This window comes from Nelumbo nucifera, chromosome 1 (assembly GCF_055504915.1).
Source record: "Nelumbo nucifera cultivar China Antique chromosome 1, China Antique-T2T, whole genome shotgun sequence".
In the NCBI taxonomy this organism is placed as follows: domain Eukaryota; kingdom Viridiplantae; phylum Streptophyta; class Magnoliopsida; order Proteales; family Nelumbonaceae; genus Nelumbo; species Nelumbo nucifera.
In genome coordinates this window covers 200,897,244-200,916,040 of record NC_142649.1, presented here as the reverse complement: position 1 = coordinate 200,916,040, position 18,797 = coordinate 200,897,244, and the positions used below count along the sequence as shown (strand labels likewise).

The window sequence follows — 18,797 nt, the reverse complement described above, 5'->3', positions numbered from 1 at the left end:
AGGTTCAAAGGGGCCAGTTTAAGGCCGGTCTATCCTCTGAACCACTTGCCAATCCGAAACATCCTTTATATGGGCACATTGGAAAGGCTCCGATACTGCCGATACGTATGGATCAGATATAAAACTTGTTCTTTTTGACCATATGGGTTGAATGGGTCAGATATAATTAATTACTTAAATTTATTTGTATCTTCGCCAATGGACAGTTTGAACGGTTTACCAGTTTATCTGTTTGGGGATTTGGTCAGGTAACGCTTTTGTAAGTATTGCCGGATTAGAGGAATGGACCCATTTTCAACTCTGGGTATCTGGTTGAATGGTGTAACCGGCTGGGTCAATGGTGGGTCAGAAAGACGGGAACAATACATTTCTTCTTCTTTAGGTCAAAGTGGAGTTTAATTTAAAGAATATCGTATTATTAATCGAAAGTGGATCCCCTAACCGTCAAAACAAAATTTTTTACTAGTGGAACAGGGTAAGATTTGATAAATGTGGGAATGAATATGAAGAAATGGCATACCGAATATTCTGTAATTTGTTTTAAAAGTTGTTTGTACAATTCCAGTGAGTGTACACGGATCAGGTGACTGGAAGCACCGCCTATGAGATTATTTAATCGCACACAACATCTGAATAAAAGCCTATGGTCCTCCTCCGACAATCTTTCACGCTTAGTAGCTCCACATCGAAAACCTCAAATTGTTTTGAGCTGAAAAAGGTTGATGGGCCCACCTGCAGAATTCAAGATCATCCAGTTTCAGTTTATCAGCCCTAAGCTTGATACCACAATATGGGAAAACTATACCAGAAACGGTTTGCAAAATTGCAACCAGAAGACATGTTCAAGTTGACATTGCCTCCTACTTGGAGATAATATAAAAGTGGAATTAATTACCTAGGGATTAAGGGCACAAAACCGTGGGTTTTCTTTTTTATTTTTCAGGCTGGATTGGATCCAGCCCTTAACCCAATTTTAGTCCAACCCTAGCCCAGGCCAAATCCACCCTGACGCACAGTCATGCATGCATATGCATAAAATGTATTATATCCATATTTAATGGCTCAAATTGCTGATGCTAAACAGGTTTGGGGTAACTTTTTAATACAGTAAACCTGACGCACAGGTAACTCAGATTGACCAACCCGAGCCCCAGCCCATCCAAGCCCAACCCGAGTATGTCAAATTTCAGTTCAGGCTGGGTCTGGGTTGGGCAAGTCAGGCTTAACCACAGGCTCAGTCCAGGCTTGGGTGTGGGTTGATCTTAAACCTGAGCCAGCCTGCCCAAGTTGCACCATGAAGGAAAAAAAACTATTCACTAATTCAAGACACTTAAGTGAATTAAGATACCAAACATCTTTTTATTTTTGTACATCCAGATTCCAAATTACAGCTTATGCATAGGAAAATGAGGGAAAAGAAAAAAGAAGGGAAATTAACATAGCAATATATATATTAATGAGATTGGGAACCACGAAGCTTACTGGTGGTCCAAGTTCTGGAGGAATGATTATTCTTCTCTTACCCCCTGGTCTCATGTCTCGAATTCCTTCTTCGAACCCTGCATCATTTTTATCCATGTCTATCAGCCAATATAATCATGTAAAGGGGAACATAAAAAGTAATTACATATATTAGATAAACTACCACCTGGAACCAATGAATTGGTGGCCATCCGGATCTTGGCTGGAGCACCTTGTAAGTAGGTGCTGTCAATTCGGCGACCTGATTCATTATAGCCAACATAATGAAAGGTAACCTGCCATTGGGAGAACATCAGTTCATATATAATAGTATATGGTGACCAGTGAGATGCTTATATATATGTGCGTGTGTGTCGTTGATTTTATTTGTGTTGTTCTTTGAAGTTTCGGAATGTTTTCCACCTTTTAGTTCTTCTCTAGACAGCATCTCCCATTTAAGCCACAGAAAAAAATGTCATACAACCAGACCATCCACCAGATAAACCTCATGATTTGCCATGTGTTCACTTTCTGTTCACATTAGCCCTATACCACTCATCCCCATATATTGGAACTTGTTACTAATGGATGCCAGCAATTGAAGTTTTCAAAACTCTAATAAAAAGGGAAATTCCTAGGAAGAACAGTCTTGGTTTTTCATATTTTTTTTCCGAATTAGTGGTTGAGTATTGTATTAACGTGTGTGTGTGTCTACCAGCTCCTCTTGCTAGAGAAAAGCTATACGTGGGATCTGGTTGAAGGAGCTGTTCAAGAGGGCAGCAACAGGTCAACAGCCTCAGCCTCTCTAAGCATAAATCTGAAAAGGCAGCACTCATCATCCAACGGCATCCATCTAATGACCACTTTACAGTGTGAAAAGACAAGGACTCGTTAATCAAAGACATCCATCTAATTACCACTTCACAGTTGGCCTCTATTAACAATCAGTCTCCCAGCCTGATAAGTAGGTGAACCTTACATGCCTTGTAAGAGGGTTGATAGTTTCTAGTGAAGTCCCATCAATGGGTTCCGAAAAACATGGATCTATACTTCATCAGAAGATAGGATCGGTAAATCCAATTTATGGTTTCTTTTGTAAGTAAAAGATTCTATTCATGAACCTTATAAAGTCAAAAAAATATCCTATGCTGAAATCGTCATCTAAGCCTTATCGCAACTATATAGGGCCAGCTACATGAATCCTGTTTCACCATTCCATTCTGTTCAAATCTTCATCATTATCAGAAATTTCTTCTGGACTACTTAAAGCTATTGTAGATTCAAAATAGTATGAGAAGATGAGTTTGGCACTATGCCCATCTTTTTTCAGTACATAACCTACCTCCCTTGTGATTTTGGTTAAATATTTATACCACTCCTCGGGTTTACCAAATAACTTATACTCCCTTTGACCACAAAAGTAGAGGGTATCTGTTATCCAAAGAGACGGAATTGATACAAATGGATATTTTAATGAAGTGCCCTTAATAATAAAAGTAATAGTTCTGAATCCAAAAAATATATTTTATAATTGACAGAAAGTACCATTGTTTTTAAACACTAAATACAGTTTTACTGTATTAAATTCTTATCTTATTTATTCTTTTACTTGAACAGGTTTTCAATTTCTCATTCCAACCAATGATTCTATGGTAGGAAAAGTTTGTCCCTTCAAAAAATATAAACAAGTTTTATTTCCATTCATATAATATACATGAAGGTGGTAAAAAAGGAGTAAGAAAGTAAGAAACTTTTCATTAAGAATAGGAGTAAGAAACTTTTATAAACAAGTTTTATTTCCATTCATACAATGATTCTATAACAGAAACTTTTATTAAGAATAGGAGTAAGAAAGTAAGATACAAGAGGAAGGAGGGGAAATCAAAATAGTTGGCCACCTTTTCATTAATTTGGGTTCTGAACCTGTGAATATTAAGAGTCAGATTTTTTTTCTTTGAGAGCGGAGGTGATGGCCTTGCTTCAAGGTGTAAGATATGCAAAACAGTTGGGGTTACACCAAATTGAGATTGAGGGAGACTCTAAATTGTTGATCGAGTGGCTGCAATCTGGTAAGTTGGGAGCCTGGATTTATAGACAGCCCATAAGGGAAATCCACAATACAACAAGGGAGATCGATGCATGCTTCAAATGGACAAGGAGATCAGCTAATGGTTTAGCTGACACGTTGGCTACACAAGGGACTGTGAGGGAGAGTATGTTCTGGGCAGTTTTTAAGAAAGATAACTGGGGCTCAACACCTACTTGGGGGTTGACAGCTGCACTTAAATCTGGAAAGTTATTTAATGTAATCGTTTGCAATAAAAAAAGACTATCTCTTCCCATCCCTTGTTTGGCAAGTGATTCAGCAAAGGAGTTTGCACTTCTCTTAATCCATTGAAACTTAATTTCCATGCCTTGAGTCAGCTGTTTAAATTTCTTTTTTCCATTTAAAAATTTCCAGAATCCCATCTCTTCACCCAATTACCAACATCAAGATCTCTAAATATGTTTCAGAGAGATGATTCGTTAGGAAATTGAGGGGAAAATCTCTTTAGGAGATTATCCCATTGACTACTACTTGGACTGTTTGGAGAGAATATGATGCCAGGATTTTAGAACACCAAAGTTCTTCTCTGGAACTGGTTCTAAGACAACTAAAAGATGTGAAATTTTCTTCTTATCGTGTTGAGTCGTATACTTTGTGTATGGTGCATGGATAATAGTCCTGTACTTATGGGTAACTTGTATTGGGTCCCATTGTAGGACATCTTGTTGTACATCTTTACAATCTTTTTGATATTAATACAATTGATACCTTCCATTTCTGGAGAAAAAAAAGAAGTTTCTACCAGTTTAAGTTTTGAGGGATGATAGTCCAGTGTGACTGCCGTGTGGTTATTAGTTGATCCATCACCCTCGCTATGGTTCCACAGGGATTGCTTCTCAGCATTAGGGACCAACATTTGGATCTGGCCTCCAAGGTTGGTCATCCCATTCCAATGGAATACAAGGTCATCCAATAAGTTGGTTGACAAGCTTGCAAAGAATGGAGAGCCAAGAACTTAGTTGTATATGGGTGATTCCTTTTAGATTATTCTTTTTGTTGGTTTGCCTATACCTCTCTTTGATAAATTACAATTGTTCTCTCTTTACAACTCCCTTCAGTTCTTACTGAAATTTCCATTATTGATAAACTATAAAGAAGACCTGCTCTAACAATTTAAACAAACTCTAATATATTTTCTACAGATAATTCATTTAAGGAATACACTACTTTTAACAAGTTGGGCAATTGACATCAAATCAATTATAGAAACAACAATGGAAATAAAAAGAAAAAAATGTCATTCAATTTATTCTAGTAATCATGTTCCTAGATTTACAAGTCATTTCCACAGAAAGACGGTAATATTCATAACAAAAAAGAGGAAAAGAAAGTGGCATTCGAAGCCAATGACAGAAAGAAACCTGTTGACCAGCCTTTGGGCATTCACCTTTTCCAACTTCAATATCCAAGTATATAAGCCCAGAATCGCATTTTATATAATCATCAGATGTTACTACCTTAACCTCAAAACCTGTTGCACTTGAAATGTTAGTATAAACATATGGAGCTCTGCAGGAAAGTTCTAATCATTGTTGTGCATGAAAATTCAAAAGTAAGCTTGCAAAAATTCCAATGAAGCACCAGTACTCAAGAATGACAGCATGTGTAACTCGTGATGCTTGAGGATGTCCTATTGAATTTAATTCAGCAAATACTAATCACATGTATCTGAATCAACCTGGACAAACCAAGTCACTTGACCTATCCCCCCACTCCCTACCCCCAAGAAAGAACACAAGAATCAATTTCTCGGCTTCCAGAGTTCAGAATTCAAAGTCTTGGTGCCAATTTCATTCTTTAGATTAAGGTTTTCAGTATGTATTTGGATCAAGATGATGGAAACGAAGACAACTAAGGATGCAAATGAATGGAGTGCCAAATCAAAGAAATGATCATAGTGATTTCGTATGGTAGTATTGCTAATATGGTGTAGACAATATTGCACACCAATAAATCATAAAACACAAGAAACAACACCTCAGTGTCTCAGTGTACATGATAGAAAACCACAATGTAAAATGAATAAGTTGTACCTTTTCTAATAAAATTCGGGAAGTCATTAGGTGCATTGTTTGATGCTTGTATCCGTCTATTTTGTTCAAGCAAACGCCTTTCATCATATGGGCTCTTAGTCTTTCCAAATGCAGTGGCAGGAAAAATGCTAGATGAAACCAAAATGAACAGGAAGCACCTACGTCTCAAATTATCTTCATCAAACAGTCCGAGTGTATGCCATTCTCTGCACTTAAAGAAATGATCAATAATATTTGTTAAGTCATTTACATCAAGCACAAAAAAAGGAATGTGAAATGAGGTTCTCTTACTTCTCATCTTTTGGTTTGGAGCAGCAAAGCAGCATGTTCTTTTTTCGGATATTGAAGGTTCTAACTGCTAGATTTGGCAACAGAGGTCTGCCTGCTGAGAAATTATTAAAAAATAAATAAATATAAAGCAACAACTTTTGAATATACAACAGAGAGGATAATTTGTGTTTTCACATGTCCCAATGAATATTTAAAAAAAATGGAGCTGAGATGTGAGAAATTGACAACATGTTTATTGATACAAGTATGTCTTGATTCAACAAACCAAAAGTAGAACCCTTATTGTCCACGCTCCGCAGCTCACCCCAACGACTAAAGAATCAAGTCCTCTCATGAATTAAGAAATTGTAGGCTGTAGAGAAAGCTAACCATGATCGAAGAATTGATTACGAAAATTTGGAGGATCCCATTAGTTTATAATGCCCTGTTTATATAAGTATGGCCCAGTTCAACTAAAACACAAATGGGATATTATTACTTCACTAAGTAAAAACCCTAAACCACAAATTGGTAGGCTAACTACGAAGATTAGTAGGAACCCTTCTCATCCTCAGCTTTGACTAATACATAATACAAACTATCAGATCGAAACTTGGGAAAAAATAAAACTTGGACAGGTACGAAGATTAGTAGGAACCTATCTGCCATCCCTTTCCTTATCAGTTGAAAACTTGGACAGGTACGGTCCTAATGCCAAGGTGTTGAGCGATGAACTGTGAGATATAAATATATAAAAAAAAAGGGCTAAAGCCTATCGCTAACCATTGTTCTTACCAGAATAACTACTGTCACTGCAGAAAGTTAAGTCAGAAAATGAGGAAGCTTCATTTGGAGCCCAGCTCGAGCTCAGATGGGAAATGACAGATACCAACAAACATTGAAGAAACCAACTTACTTGGAATCAAAATATTTCTCTTGCTTCTGTATCTTTAATTTAATCTAAGTCTAAATATTGAAAATACGCCAAACCGCCTCCTTCTAGGAAGAAGGGAAACGAATTTCGCTTTTCTTTCTTGGAAAAAGAAAATGAAAGGAATATGAAGGTGAAGGCATTACATATAAATGCAGGCGAATGGAAAAGCAAAGTGGTCGAGAGCATTTGCATGGCTCCTTTGCAAGGTTTCGAGTTCTACAGCATCTGCTGGGGGTTGCGTTAGTCCTTCTGATTGAAGATAATGCTGGGTGCTGGAGAAAGGGAGACGAACAGTGAATAACTGACGCAGTGAGGCAGTGAGACGCGAGAGAAGGGAGGGAAGAATGTACACTTCTACTTCCAGAAACGAATCCAGATTCTCTATCTTCAATTTTCAGCGAAGTGGACATTTCTATCCGATCTTTGTTTCTTTTTTGGTAAATTGTCTATTAGTACATGTACTTTAGGGTAATCGCACTTTGCTGGAGCTTTAAAACCCACAGTGTCGTTGCAATCCCGAATTTCCAAAAAACTGTCACTTTAGTCCAATATCATTCGGTGGGTAGTAAAATTATCGAATTGCCCTTTAATATTATAAACAATTAAATACGTTTAGGGTGTGTTTGGTTTGAAGGAAAAAGTAGGGAATTGACGAATTGGTCTATTCCATGTACTGATAGAGGAAGAGCCCGGCCTAGTCCGGTCTTAGTCGGGCCCAAAACACCAAGTTTGACTTTCTTAGATTGAGCTTGGGTTTTCTCAAAAAAAAAAAAGTCAGGTTCAAGCCCAAGTTTGATTTGATAATATTTTATTTTATAGTAATATATTTTATGTAATAAAATAATATATTTTTTGTTCATCTTCTCTTTTCAGTTTTGAAGTCATTTAATATAAATAAATTTGTTTTGTTGTTTAATAAAGAAAAAAAAATCTTTTTTCTGAATTTGCTTCAGAGTTTATACGAAGACCAGGCTCGGGCCTGAATGTGTCCTATCAAGCCCGACCCAGCCCAGCCCAGCATGTGAACAAATCTAAGCACAAAGTACCCTCATACTCAGTAGGTCATTGATGCCTTGGTCTCTTCTATATGTTGCGTATATCGGGGGAACTTTCTCCAAATGTCCAAGATTTTTATCAAGTGTTGAGTCAAGGGATTCTTGGTTATGACTTTGAGATGGCATTGGGGCATCTTCGAGAGGAGGTAGACTTATTCTTAATTTTGGGATTTTGAAAGTTTCAAATCACATGTGATATTATATGTGGCCAAATGCTAATATACAATTTATCTTTTTATTAATACTTACACATTCACATTTTTGTTATCTTTGGCATAAATATCAGGGACATTATTTTGTTTGAGTGATTTTTGGCGCCGAGGAGTTAGTTACCCTCGTCTTTTCTACAAAAAAGAAATGTAGTGTCCAATTCAGGTTGCTCGTAGTGCTTTTTATTAACCCTTTTAAAATTTTGTTGTTTCTTTGAATTTTTAAAAGCAAAAAATTAAATATATGGCTATTCATTCCTATTCAATCTGATATATAATCTAATTCAATTCTACTTAGTTCTGTTTGGTGGAACTTCGTGTTTTGTACTTTCAATAATACAGAAGTAAAAGATATGTGGTATACTTTTGGTTTCATACTTTTACGTTTGGATGAAAATTTTTTAAAAACATGTTTTTCAAAGTAAAAATAAATGATGACATTTGGATACAACAAAGTGTTTTATATGTACAAATGCCACGTGATATTATATATGGATGGTATGTGGCATTTAAATATAAATTAATAATATATAGATGCCATGTGGCATTTATATATATCACATGGCATTTGAATGTTGGATTAATGACATGTAGATGTCATGTGGCACCTGAAGGTAAGTCAACGATATTATATACTATGTGTCACTAAATGCATTAATGTGCTTATACTTTTACGTGGCATTCATATATGTTATCCTATTATGGAATGCATAAATATTATATGTGTTGTGGATGCATACGTTTTGAAAAGTATAAATTATATTAAAAGGCTAAAAAGCATGGAATACCAAAAGTTGGCTTGTGCTTTTTTTTTTGATACTTTTACTTCATATTTTTTAAGTAAAAAAACACCCTAATAAACACGTTCTAACACTATTTTTATATTTTTAAAAGTACTTTCAAAAGTACCACCAAACAGGCAATGCTTGCATTTGCATTTTCTTAGCCAAAGAGTCAGTGAACTTTTTCCTTACAAAAACATGAAGAGATGGGCCTAGATTTCCTACTCACTTTTCCTACCCACTCTCTACCCGTCATAAATTGCAGCCACACATCTCTTAATTCATAATAGAGATGTGTGATTCCAAGGCGGGCAGAAAGCGGTATGAAAAGTGAGTAGAAAATCCCTAGGGGTTGGTTGCATCACTATAAGGGGTTTCGAAACGACAACCAACTGCTTTGGGATGTAGTTTAGTTCAAAGTACAGCCTAACCAGAAGAAGGAGCCACTCTTGTAGGTGAGTCCCATCGAATCTAGGGAGGTTGAGCTTGACCATCCTCTAAAAGTTGTACTGGTTGCGGCCCTCTGTAATACTCTTCTGTTGGTTTCACCTTGTGGACTACCAAGTGGAGCTTGCTAGTTTTGCCACTTCACAATCTCAGCTAATCTGTTCTTAATCTCTTGAAAAATTGTTCCGCCTAACTCACGCTACATTTTAATGGCTTAGTTGTTGCCAAGCTCGAGTTATAGTACCAGAGCATTATTCATAGAGGGCAGCACACTAGAATGGAACAAGGTTTAAAGTATTGATATGTATTGTATCGGAAGCTCTTCCGTATATCTACACGGGGTTTAAACTGGCCCCTCTGATCTGAATTAAAAAAAAAAAATAACTACCAATATGCCTCTACCAGCATATCGATATTTTGAATCTTGGAATGGAGGATGCATTTGGACATAGAAATGTAGAGTGGCTCTCTTTATGGAATGTATTGTTATATAAGGACTGACTGTTACAATCCAATCAAATAAAATCATTTTTAGGGTAAGGACGGACTGTTACAAATGATTTAGTTAAACTACCCTTGTGATTTAGTTAATTCTTACTGTTTGAAAATTGATTAAATATATTCTTACTATTTTTAACAATTGACTAAGTGTACCCATGGACGAAAAAGGTAAAATGCCCATTATACCCCTATGCGAAATTACATTTTTATCCCTGTTTTTAACTCCCTCTGAAACAGGCTACCATCGCTATCCTCACCGACGGCAGTTGCTGCAAAATACTGAACGACGGAGATCCAGCGGAAGTTGACTCCGGTCGACGACGAACAGCGCTGGAACCACCACGGACTTCTACCGAACGGCGGTCGTGCCCGTCTGAGAGAGCGCAACACTATCCGCGCATAGTTGCAGAAGCGTCAGTACCGCGAACTCTTCCCCTTTCACCAAACTGTCTTTAATCGCTTCAACCAAAACTGCAATCCCTCCTTCCACTATGGCAGTTCTACCCTCTGGAATTGCAGCTAAGCTGCTCATAACCAATATCGCCTTCTCCGTCAAACCGCTCCCCTGCTCTAAAATCAAGTCCACCAGCGGTTTCACGGCTCCTGCATTAACGACCCTCTCTTTGTTTTGTTTCATAGAACAGAGCTTGTAGAGCATCGTAAGCACGTTCTTCCCTCGATTTGATCCATTCAAGAGCAAAGAGACCAACGGCGGGATCGCTCCGCAAGCACCGATTAAAACCTTGTTGTCTTCGATTAACGAGAGGCTGAGTAGAGCACATGCGGCATTCTGCTTCGACACCTCTGTAAAACATAAATGAGAGGCTTTATGCCTCCGGCATTCGTGATGGGGGACTTTTCCCTTCGTGGACAGACGATCAGTGCTCGGTTTTCGAATCTATTCTTCACCAAGAAGCGCAATTTCGCTGGCTGGGCGTTTTACGACGATTGAAGACTGTCCACGCAGATCTTCACCGCTGGTTCAAGATTTTTCGAATCAATGTTCTCGAAGATCTCCGATGAGAGATTCTCCCGCTGCAAAAATCCTAACCATGGCTCAGGCTCCAGATCCGAGGATTCGCATTTGTGTTGATCTTCAGACGATGGAAGAGAAGGCAACCTTTGCAGCTCCCTAGAAATGCCGCTACTACAAGCCGAGAGGGATTAAAGTTAAAAATAGGGATAAAAATGTAATTTTGCATAGGGGTATAACGATCATTTAAGAAATTTACCCAAATTTTTATCGGTTTATTGAATGTATTGTCCCAAACCCCCACTTAGGCTACGTTAACCCTGATAAATTCTCTCACCTATCACTTTAGACAACTGTACAAATGCATAACTTTTCTTTTTATAATTAGGTTCACTCTCATTGGGCATGTCAGCTCTGGGCAGCAACAACATCATTGACACTGATTCCTCTGGTTGTGATACGGGTCAATATGTTACTCCATGGTTGTTGCAGCTCTACTGACCCTCAATCAATGTTGCTTGTAGCCATGTTGTTCCGTCTTATTTATTTTTATTCTTTTAAGAAATTCTATGCCTACAAAACGACTACCATAGATATTTATTAGTAGACTACTGTGGAAACTTATCTTGACAGACATTGACCGCCAGTCATCTGCTGGTAAACATCTATTCCAACAGTTTTAGAGACTTGGATTGGCGGTTTATGATAATCAGCATAGAGTTTTCTTTTTTGGAATTTCATCTTGTCCATTTTAAAATTTAAAGAATGAGAAATAATGAGAATTGAAACAAGCAGGGCCTGGTTCAAGATTCATTTATCACCCTATTATTTTAAATACATATTTTGTGTACTAAGTTAAGTAATGTATTCATTTCATTTGTTATTTGATTGCCATTCATTTCTTTCTTTCTCTCACAAATATGTCTTGCTATCTATTAGAGCCCATCTTGGTCCTGCTGCCATTTGTCCCTCTCACAGCACTATTTCTTGGTCCAAACCAGCCCTTAATCATTTGAAGATTAATACTGACGGGGCTTGGGCCTCTGGCAATCAGGCTTCTATTGGTTTTATCGACAAAGATCATTGGGGTGACATCAATTTGTCCACTATGTCTCTTGTATTTTTGTTTGTTTCAGACTTTCAGTTCCTCTATACCTTAGCTTGTATTTATTCTTATGGCCCATATACAGAATGCTATACAGATTCTTTGTGCCTGAACTAACTTTTCATTGTCCATACGTATTACTTAATTGCCCATATATTCAATTCAAGTTGCCAATGGTAAAAAAAATTCCCTTAAATAATTCTGAGAGAGAACTAGAGAAGAATGATTGGGTCATATTGGTCATTCATGTAAATGTCAGTGGACCACTTGTTGTTTAAATGCAAACTATCCATCTACATCTAGTCTAGATTCTTTCAAGGGAAGAAAATTGAAAAGCGGGAGAATATATTGGATCTGGGTTAAAGGAGTACGGATGTGGGCTCTTGGAATGGATGAGACCCTACGGCTGAATGGGGTCCCGGCCAAGAGAATGAGCCAACAAGTACTTTGGACCGGGACCAAATTTGCTGTGTGCAGGGTCCAGAAGCACAGTTAAAGCTTAAGAGAATATATGGTTTCATTCAGTAGTCCTTTTTCTAACTTCTTTTTGTGGTTGTGGGTGGGGAGGTTTAATCAAATCAGTTTTCACCAATCAATACTATTGGCTAGGTTAGTTAAGAACTTTGGGCTGGTTTTGTTTTGTATGCCTTTTGGGCTGCAGTTCATCCAAATTGGGGTTAATCAATTGATCATCAGATTATTTTTATTTGTATAAGTATATTATACAATACTATTGTTTGTTAACTGTCCAAGACAGAAACAAATTTTCGTTTAAGCTGACAGTTTTACAAACAATGCCCAGAGCCTCCTGCTTCCTACAGTGCTAGGGCCCTGGAGACTGGAGAGCTGAATTTGTTGGTTTGTACTGATTACTGACCATCCATGGACTTTGAGAGTACGGGGCAGAGTTTATTCTGTAAAGGAATGGATTGAGGGTTGAGACTTAGGCCTACTAAAACTCCAGCAAAGCCTGACCCACAAGGCGGCACCCGGCCTTACTAGATGCCAACACAACAACACCCCATACCGCGCTAGACATCATCGCCTATACAGCACTGGACCTCTTGGTCCATGTTGTCTGGTGCTTTTCAGTTCATGTTGCATAGAACCATTGGCTTGTTCTCACTTCTCAGACATGCCATTTGGGAAGGGTGGGGGGGGGGGGGTCACTGAGTGAGCAGTGTTACAAGGAGGATTCCCAAATAGCAAGAGCCGCAGGATGATGCTCTTATCATTGGGGCAGGATTCAAAACCTGGCTTTGCCTGTTTTCTCTCTTTGTACTCTCACTTCTCAAACAGCTAGTAGTACATCCCAGTAAATTTCAAAATTTACAACCTTTAGCTTAGCTTCAGAAGGCTATCTAATTGGAAAAGATGGACACTTACCAAGCTGTTCTTTGTTCGTATATATCATTTATTAAACCTTAACCCAAGTACAGCACATTGAAACCCACTCACACCCACCACCTTATGCCAGCGAAGCTAATGAAGGGGAAGAGAAAGGAAGGGAATGCCAGAAAAGGAAAATATAATAAATTAGGTATTACATTCATGTTCTCATATTCTTGGTATAAAAGTTAGTATTAAAATAATGAATTATGATCTGAATATGTCTTATAAAGCAACCAAAAAGATCACAATTCAACCAAGCCATTAACAAAGAATATGACTTGAAGGTTAAAATATTGTGATTAGGGAGACATGTGGATAGTCAAATGGGAGGGGACAGTTGGGATAAAAGAAGGAACAAATAAAATATCCTATGCACTATTACATACTGTGGATAACAGTGTATCAGGTTTTGTATGTACCAATCTTGACAAAACTGGAAGTTTAGAAGATAGTTTTTATTACAGACCCAGAATTGCCTTTCCTGCATTGATGCTGTTTTTAGTGTCTATAGATTCAAGAATGGGTAGCTACCTGAGACAAAGCTACTGTTGGTTTAAAGGAATTTGATCATCAAGTTTTTCTGATAGAAACTCAGACACTCATCTATCAATAGAGTCAATGTCCTGCGGCATTAGATTTCAAGAAAAAGAAACTACACTGCACACAACTGAGAGAAAAGAAATGATAAAAATACTTTAACTAAGAAGAGGACTAACTTTGGGTTAGAGAGTACAAATTTTCTTGATGCTCACAAAAAAAAAAAAAAAAAGAAAAGGAAAGAAAGAAAGAAAAAAGTCCCCAATGAACTTGATCCTACTTGCCGTCAGTAAACCTTTGAAAGCAATTTGACCGAACTCCTTTGTCTTAGTAATTTGATCAATTCCCTCTCAAGGGATTTTGTTCTTGAGTATTTAATGGGATTCAATTCTTTGCTTTATGATGGGTTCTTCCTCTGTCCTGTAGAATTATTCATCAGTAGCTTTCCAAGCTGGGATCACAATCCTTTTGTGTTCTTTACTTGGAAAACCAAACAAAACCTTGAACATGACATGTCCAATCACCAACTCTACCATCATCCTCAGACTGCTTAAGTTTTCCATTTTAGCTCGAGGGGAATGCCCAACCTTCCCTGTCACACTAAGTCATCATCGCTTTGGTGGCCAGTAGCCACCAACTCTGTTGAGATTAGATTATTGAAATATTAGTTTTCTACTTCAAATCATCTCTAATAGTGATCAATGGTCATCATCGTATACTAAATCCAACAGCTCTCATTGTCCAATTTCTTCAAGTTTTGTAAGAACTTGCTTGATATCCGGTCTCAAAGTTGGGGAAGGAGAACAACAAGCCATTGCTAACTGAAAGAACATGAGAAGGTGCTCTTCCATGACTGACTTCTGGTCATTGCTTTGGTTAATAAGTAAGCTGGGATGAAATACATCTGAGAGCCTATGATCAAGAATTGCATTTCTCATGGCACTTGGCAGATACAGATCCTGAGCTGGTGATGAGTTTGCAAGAATGGGCTCCTTCCTGGTAAGTAATTCAAGTAAGATGACCCCAAGACTGTAGATATCACTCTCTTTACTTACGTCCTTCATCTTGATCAGTTCAGGGGCTTTGTATCCCTGAACAGCAGAAGCATCAAGCATTTCCTGGCCTGCAGTTGGATTCAAAAGGAGATGAAGGCCAAAATCTGACACATACGGTTGGTAATTTCCATCTAGCAAAATGTTCTTTGACTTGAGATTTCCATGAATAATGGGTTTCTGCAATCCAGTGTGAAGATAATCCAGTCCTCTGGCAATACCAATGGAGATCCTACAAATGATGCCCCATTTGTGTGATTCACCATCTCCACCTGTCAATAAAGAAAACATAGTTTCTGCATTTAGTTTTTTTTACCTGAAATAGAATTTTATAAAACTGCAACTTGGTGATGAGAAAAACAAAAGTTTGAATAGGAACTGAATTTGGTTTAAAATGAAGAAATCTAAAAGTTTCAGAGAAAAAACTAAAGAATGATGGATGGCAATTATATCTCATTCTTTTACAAGACGTAATGGAATTATGGAAGAAGCAGAAAGTGATCGAGATAGACATGATAATTCACAAAGAAGAAGTGGCTACTGAGGATGGAATTCTGAAGTGATTTCTTTACGTGACTAAGTGCACAGGAAGAACGAAGCAGGATAATCTCAGACAATCGGTGCAAGTTTAATTGGGGACTCCTATAATTTGCTTGGAAAATAAACAAAATATTGCAAAAAGTGGGATCCCAGTAAATATATTTTGTGCCTAAGTCAGTGAGATGCAATCAATCAAGAACCTCAAATTAAGCTTGATTTCAGCTTTTTAATTTATGGAATCTCGTAAAAAGAAATCAAATTAATTAAAAAATGGATATACACTACCAAAATGAGAGCAAGAAGTAAATGAACATGTCGGTTGAAGACTATAAACTACAAAGAATAAGATGGGGAATGCAAGAAAAAAGGAAATTGAAGAGCAAATAGTTCAAATTGCAATACCACACAACATAAAAATTGCTTACGAGTTGCAAATGCAAAGAAATAGAAACAAAATGAAAAGCTTTGAAACACATGAGACCCAGAAATGGAAAAAAGAAACAGAAATTTAAGCCAACTCTTCATCAAGTTGAAAATTTTCCCAATTCGAGGTTAATGTGATGCAGATTGATTTCAACTAATTTCAATTAATTTTGCCAATTCAATCAATTCAACCAGGACCCCGAAATGTTTTTTTTTTTTTTTCAAAATCTCTAAACCCATTTCCCCAAGATAAAAGAAAGACAAATTTGGAAAAGAAGTTGAAGAAAATCACCTCGAATGAACTGAGCCAGAGTACCGCGGCTAAAGAAGGGATGGACGAAGAGTTTCTCTCCCCTCGTTCCCGCATAAAAGGCCTGAAGGGGTACCAAATTCGGATGCCTTATGTACCCCAGCATCTGAATTGCATGAAGAATTTCCTTCATCCTTGCTGTGCACGCCGGCCGGAGAAACCGAAGCAACTTCACTGAATCATGCCTCTGTAAACTAGCTTTGTACAGTGTCCCGTAACTCGATTTCCCGACGACTTCTCCGGGAGCGTCCAAGATATCATGAATGGTGAGGTTCTCACCACCTGGAAAACCGATCAAACCTTCTGTTTCTAGTATGTACTCTTCCTTGTACTCGAGGTTGTCCTTCTCTCCAGTCTGACCTCTCGCCCATCTCTTTCGCCAGAAGTAAATCAAACATATGAGAGCAATGAGAAAGGTTGTAGAGATTAAGCTCAGAACGACTTTGAGCTTGTACTTGTGTTCCATGACATTGGAGGAGTAACAGTTTCTGAGCTCCTAAAGGAAGAAATCATGTAATTTCTCAGTTCTGCTATTTTAGGATAGACAATTGGAGAGCGAGAGCTCGTTCATGCGTACAAAGAATCAACAACCATAGATTATAGTGACAGACATCTGGACGCAACAGATCCAACTAATATCAGTTGCATTGCCAGCAAAAATAAGAAAAATAAATAGAAATTAAAAAAGAAGGGTTCTTCATTTCAATTTTGTTGGAACCTTGCAAAATTCAAAAGAAAATGGATAAGCTCTGCTTTGAGGTTTTTGAAACCCTAAAAATCTTTCGATTTCCCAGAGACCCAGAGATAAAAAGCTTCGATTACTGTTAACTGATCTGCTTTTTGAACGGAGATATCAGATTCAGAAATCAGAATCTTTTAGCGCAGAGAGAGAGAGAGAGAAGATTGAAGTGAAGGAAAACAAAAAGAACAGCTACAATACACGTGGCGAAGTATAAATGGTGGACAGGCGACCTGATTTATCTAATAAATCAACGGCGACGCACGTGAAATTTAATTACCTTGATTGACAATGCCGTGCGGTTACCTGCACCTAAGGGTCTCACTCTGCAACCGTCAGATTCACATCTCCCACCGCCGATACTAATTCCACGGTTGATACCCAATCCAGCCGCCCACACGATCAGAGCTGATGCTCAAACTGTACAACTCTTTTATAGCGTAAGACGTTTCCTTGACAGCATCCATGACCAATGGTAGTGAGTGAGGTGGGACCCATCTAGTCAGTAGTAGTTACTGAGTCCTGAGCGACCCACTGACAACATGTGGATGTGGTTGGTACTCGGTAGATTGCTTTCGCCGGTTTTTCTACCGAGCGGTTGTTAGTAGTTAATCGGTTCGTTCGATGACCGTTAAGTGCGATTCCGGCGAGGTGAAACTTAAACCATGTTATCTCGGTGCAATGAAATGGTAAGTACCGTTGGATTTAAGAGAATCACGTTGTTGGAATCACCATCACACGGCACGATTTAAGATCCCTTAAATAATCAAATCGGTCAAGGTCACGGGCTCGACCTAAGCAAGCTGGACGACGCACTCCTCCAACTCCCAGTCCCAGAGAAGAAACAGTTGTAATGCATAATCAGAATAAAAATAGCGAAATTCATTTTTAAATTATTTTGAATGCCAATGAGTCAAAGAGTTCATTAATAAGATGGGACATGTCACACCGTAATACTTTGACCTTATATGAGGGAGGTGTTGGAATAGTAGCGATATCCTCACGTGAGGACGACACTTTTAACATTGAATTGGATAAAAAGTCTTTAATTTACATCCAAATTTTTGTATGTAACTGGGCGGGGCGGGGCCCGATTTTTGTATGCCCGTTCCCGATCCCAAACTCAAATGCCCCGTCCTCTCCCCGTCCCTAACTCTATCATAGTTAGAAATTCTAACTTCATCCCCGTTTTCACAGGGAATAGGCCAGCTCTGGTCATTCTTATTTGCATATTTATAAATTTATTCTTTTTATTTTTTTAAAATTTATATAAAATTGATTTATATAATATAATATAATAACATTATATATATATATATATATATATATATATATATATATATATTGTCATATAAAATAATTGGGGTGGGGTGGACAAATACCATACCCACCTCAAACCCCAACCAGTGGTCAACCCATCCTTACGAGTCCAGAGGCACGAGTCAAATTGTCATCTCTAAAGTTTGATAACAATAAATCAACCCTGTTTTGCATTGATCAATAAAATAAATAATTTTTAATTAAAAAAATTAAAATATTAAAATATCAAAAAATATTGGTTGGCTAGATAGTAAAATCTTGGACCAACAATCATCAAAACCCATGTACAAATATTAAGGGTGTTTGTATGGGGGTGTGTAAGTTGGTGGGTCTTATAGAAAAAAAATCTACAATTGTGTTTTGTTATTAGTGGGTCCCATGTAAAAGAACAATTCTCGAACGAGTCATTTACCTAAGCAATACCCTCTAGAGACTTGTGTAAATAAATTTTCTGATTGTGGAAAATTGCTAATGCATTATAGGACAATATTATCCTTTAAATAATGACCTATTATGGATAAAAAGGTCATTATACAATTTTACCTAAAAATAAAAGGGTAATTGTCTAAAGCTCACCCTAAGTTTTCAGCATTTCTCTTAAATTCAT

The 18,797-nt window shown here is 37.7% G+C and overlaps 2 protein-coding genes and 1 pseudogene across 3 annotated transcripts; all 3 read right to left on the bottom strand.

The window, feature by feature from the left end:
• Window positions 1-504: 504 nt before the first annotated feature.
• Window positions 505-7,204, bottom strand: LOC104610470 (FKBP-like peptidyl-prolyl cis-trans isomerase family protein). 2 transcript variants are annotated; one of them, XM_010277092.3, is made up of 7 exons: window positions 6,949-7,204; window positions 5,893-5,986; window positions 5,602-5,807; window positions 4,930-5,039; window positions 1,649-1,757; window positions 1,483-1,559; window positions 505-732 (listed from the first exon to the last, which is right to left on the bottom strand). In XM_010277092.3, exons 1-7 carry the CDS (start codon window positions 6,995-6,997, stop codon window positions 613-615), a joined length of 765 nt encoding a protein of 254 aa, XP_010275394.1. In that variant the 5' UTR covers window positions 6,998-7,204; the 3' UTR covers window positions 505-612. The 2 variants fall into 2 exon arrangements, with proteins under 2 accessions (XP_010275394.1, XP_010275396.1); XM_010277094.3 differs by having other exon boundaries at window positions 5,893-5,983.
• Window positions 7,205-9,739: 2,535 nt separating this feature from the next.
• Window positions 9,740-10,963, bottom strand: LOC104610531 (uncharacterized; annotated as a pseudogene).
• A 2,974-nt stretch (window positions 10,964-13,937) lies between these two features.
• Window positions 13,938-16,988, bottom strand: LOC104610469 (Protein kinase superfamily protein). Its single transcript, XM_088895852.1, has 3 exons — window positions 16,850-16,988; window positions 16,114-16,744; window positions 13,938-15,130 (listed from the first exon to the last, which is right to left on the bottom strand). The coding sequence occupies exons 2-3, from the start codon at window positions 16,595-16,597 to the stop codon at window positions 14,541-14,543; spliced, it is 1,074 nt and encodes a 357-aa protein (XP_088751978.1). The 5' UTR covers window positions 16,598-16,744; window positions 16,850-16,988; the 3' UTR covers window positions 13,938-14,540.
• Between the last annotated feature and the right edge of the window lie 1,809 nt (window positions 16,989-18,797).

Excerpts from the sequence above, each read along its gene's own strand:
- LOC104610470 (XM_010277092.3), bottom strand. The coding sequence starts at position 6,997 with ATGCAAATGCTCTCGACCACTTTGCTTTTCCATTCGCCTGCATTTATA. Across the intron at positions 5,040-5,601 it reads CCCGAATTTTATTAGAAAAG|GTTTTGAGGTTAAGGTAGTA; the intron begins GTACAACTTATT and ends CAAGTGCAACAG. Across the intron at positions 733-1,482 it reads CTCCAGAACTTGGACCACCA|GTGGGCCCATCAACCTTTTT; the intron begins GTAAGCTTCGTG and ends TGAATTCTGCAG.
- LOC104610469 (XM_088895852.1), bottom strand. The coding sequence starts at position 16,597 with ATGGAACACAAGTACAAGCTCAAAGTCGTTCTGAGCTTAATCTCTACA. Across the intron at positions 15,131-16,113 it reads TCTGGCTCAGTTCATTCGAG|GTGGAGATGGTGAATCACAC; the intron begins GTGATTTTCTTC and ends CTTTATTGACAG.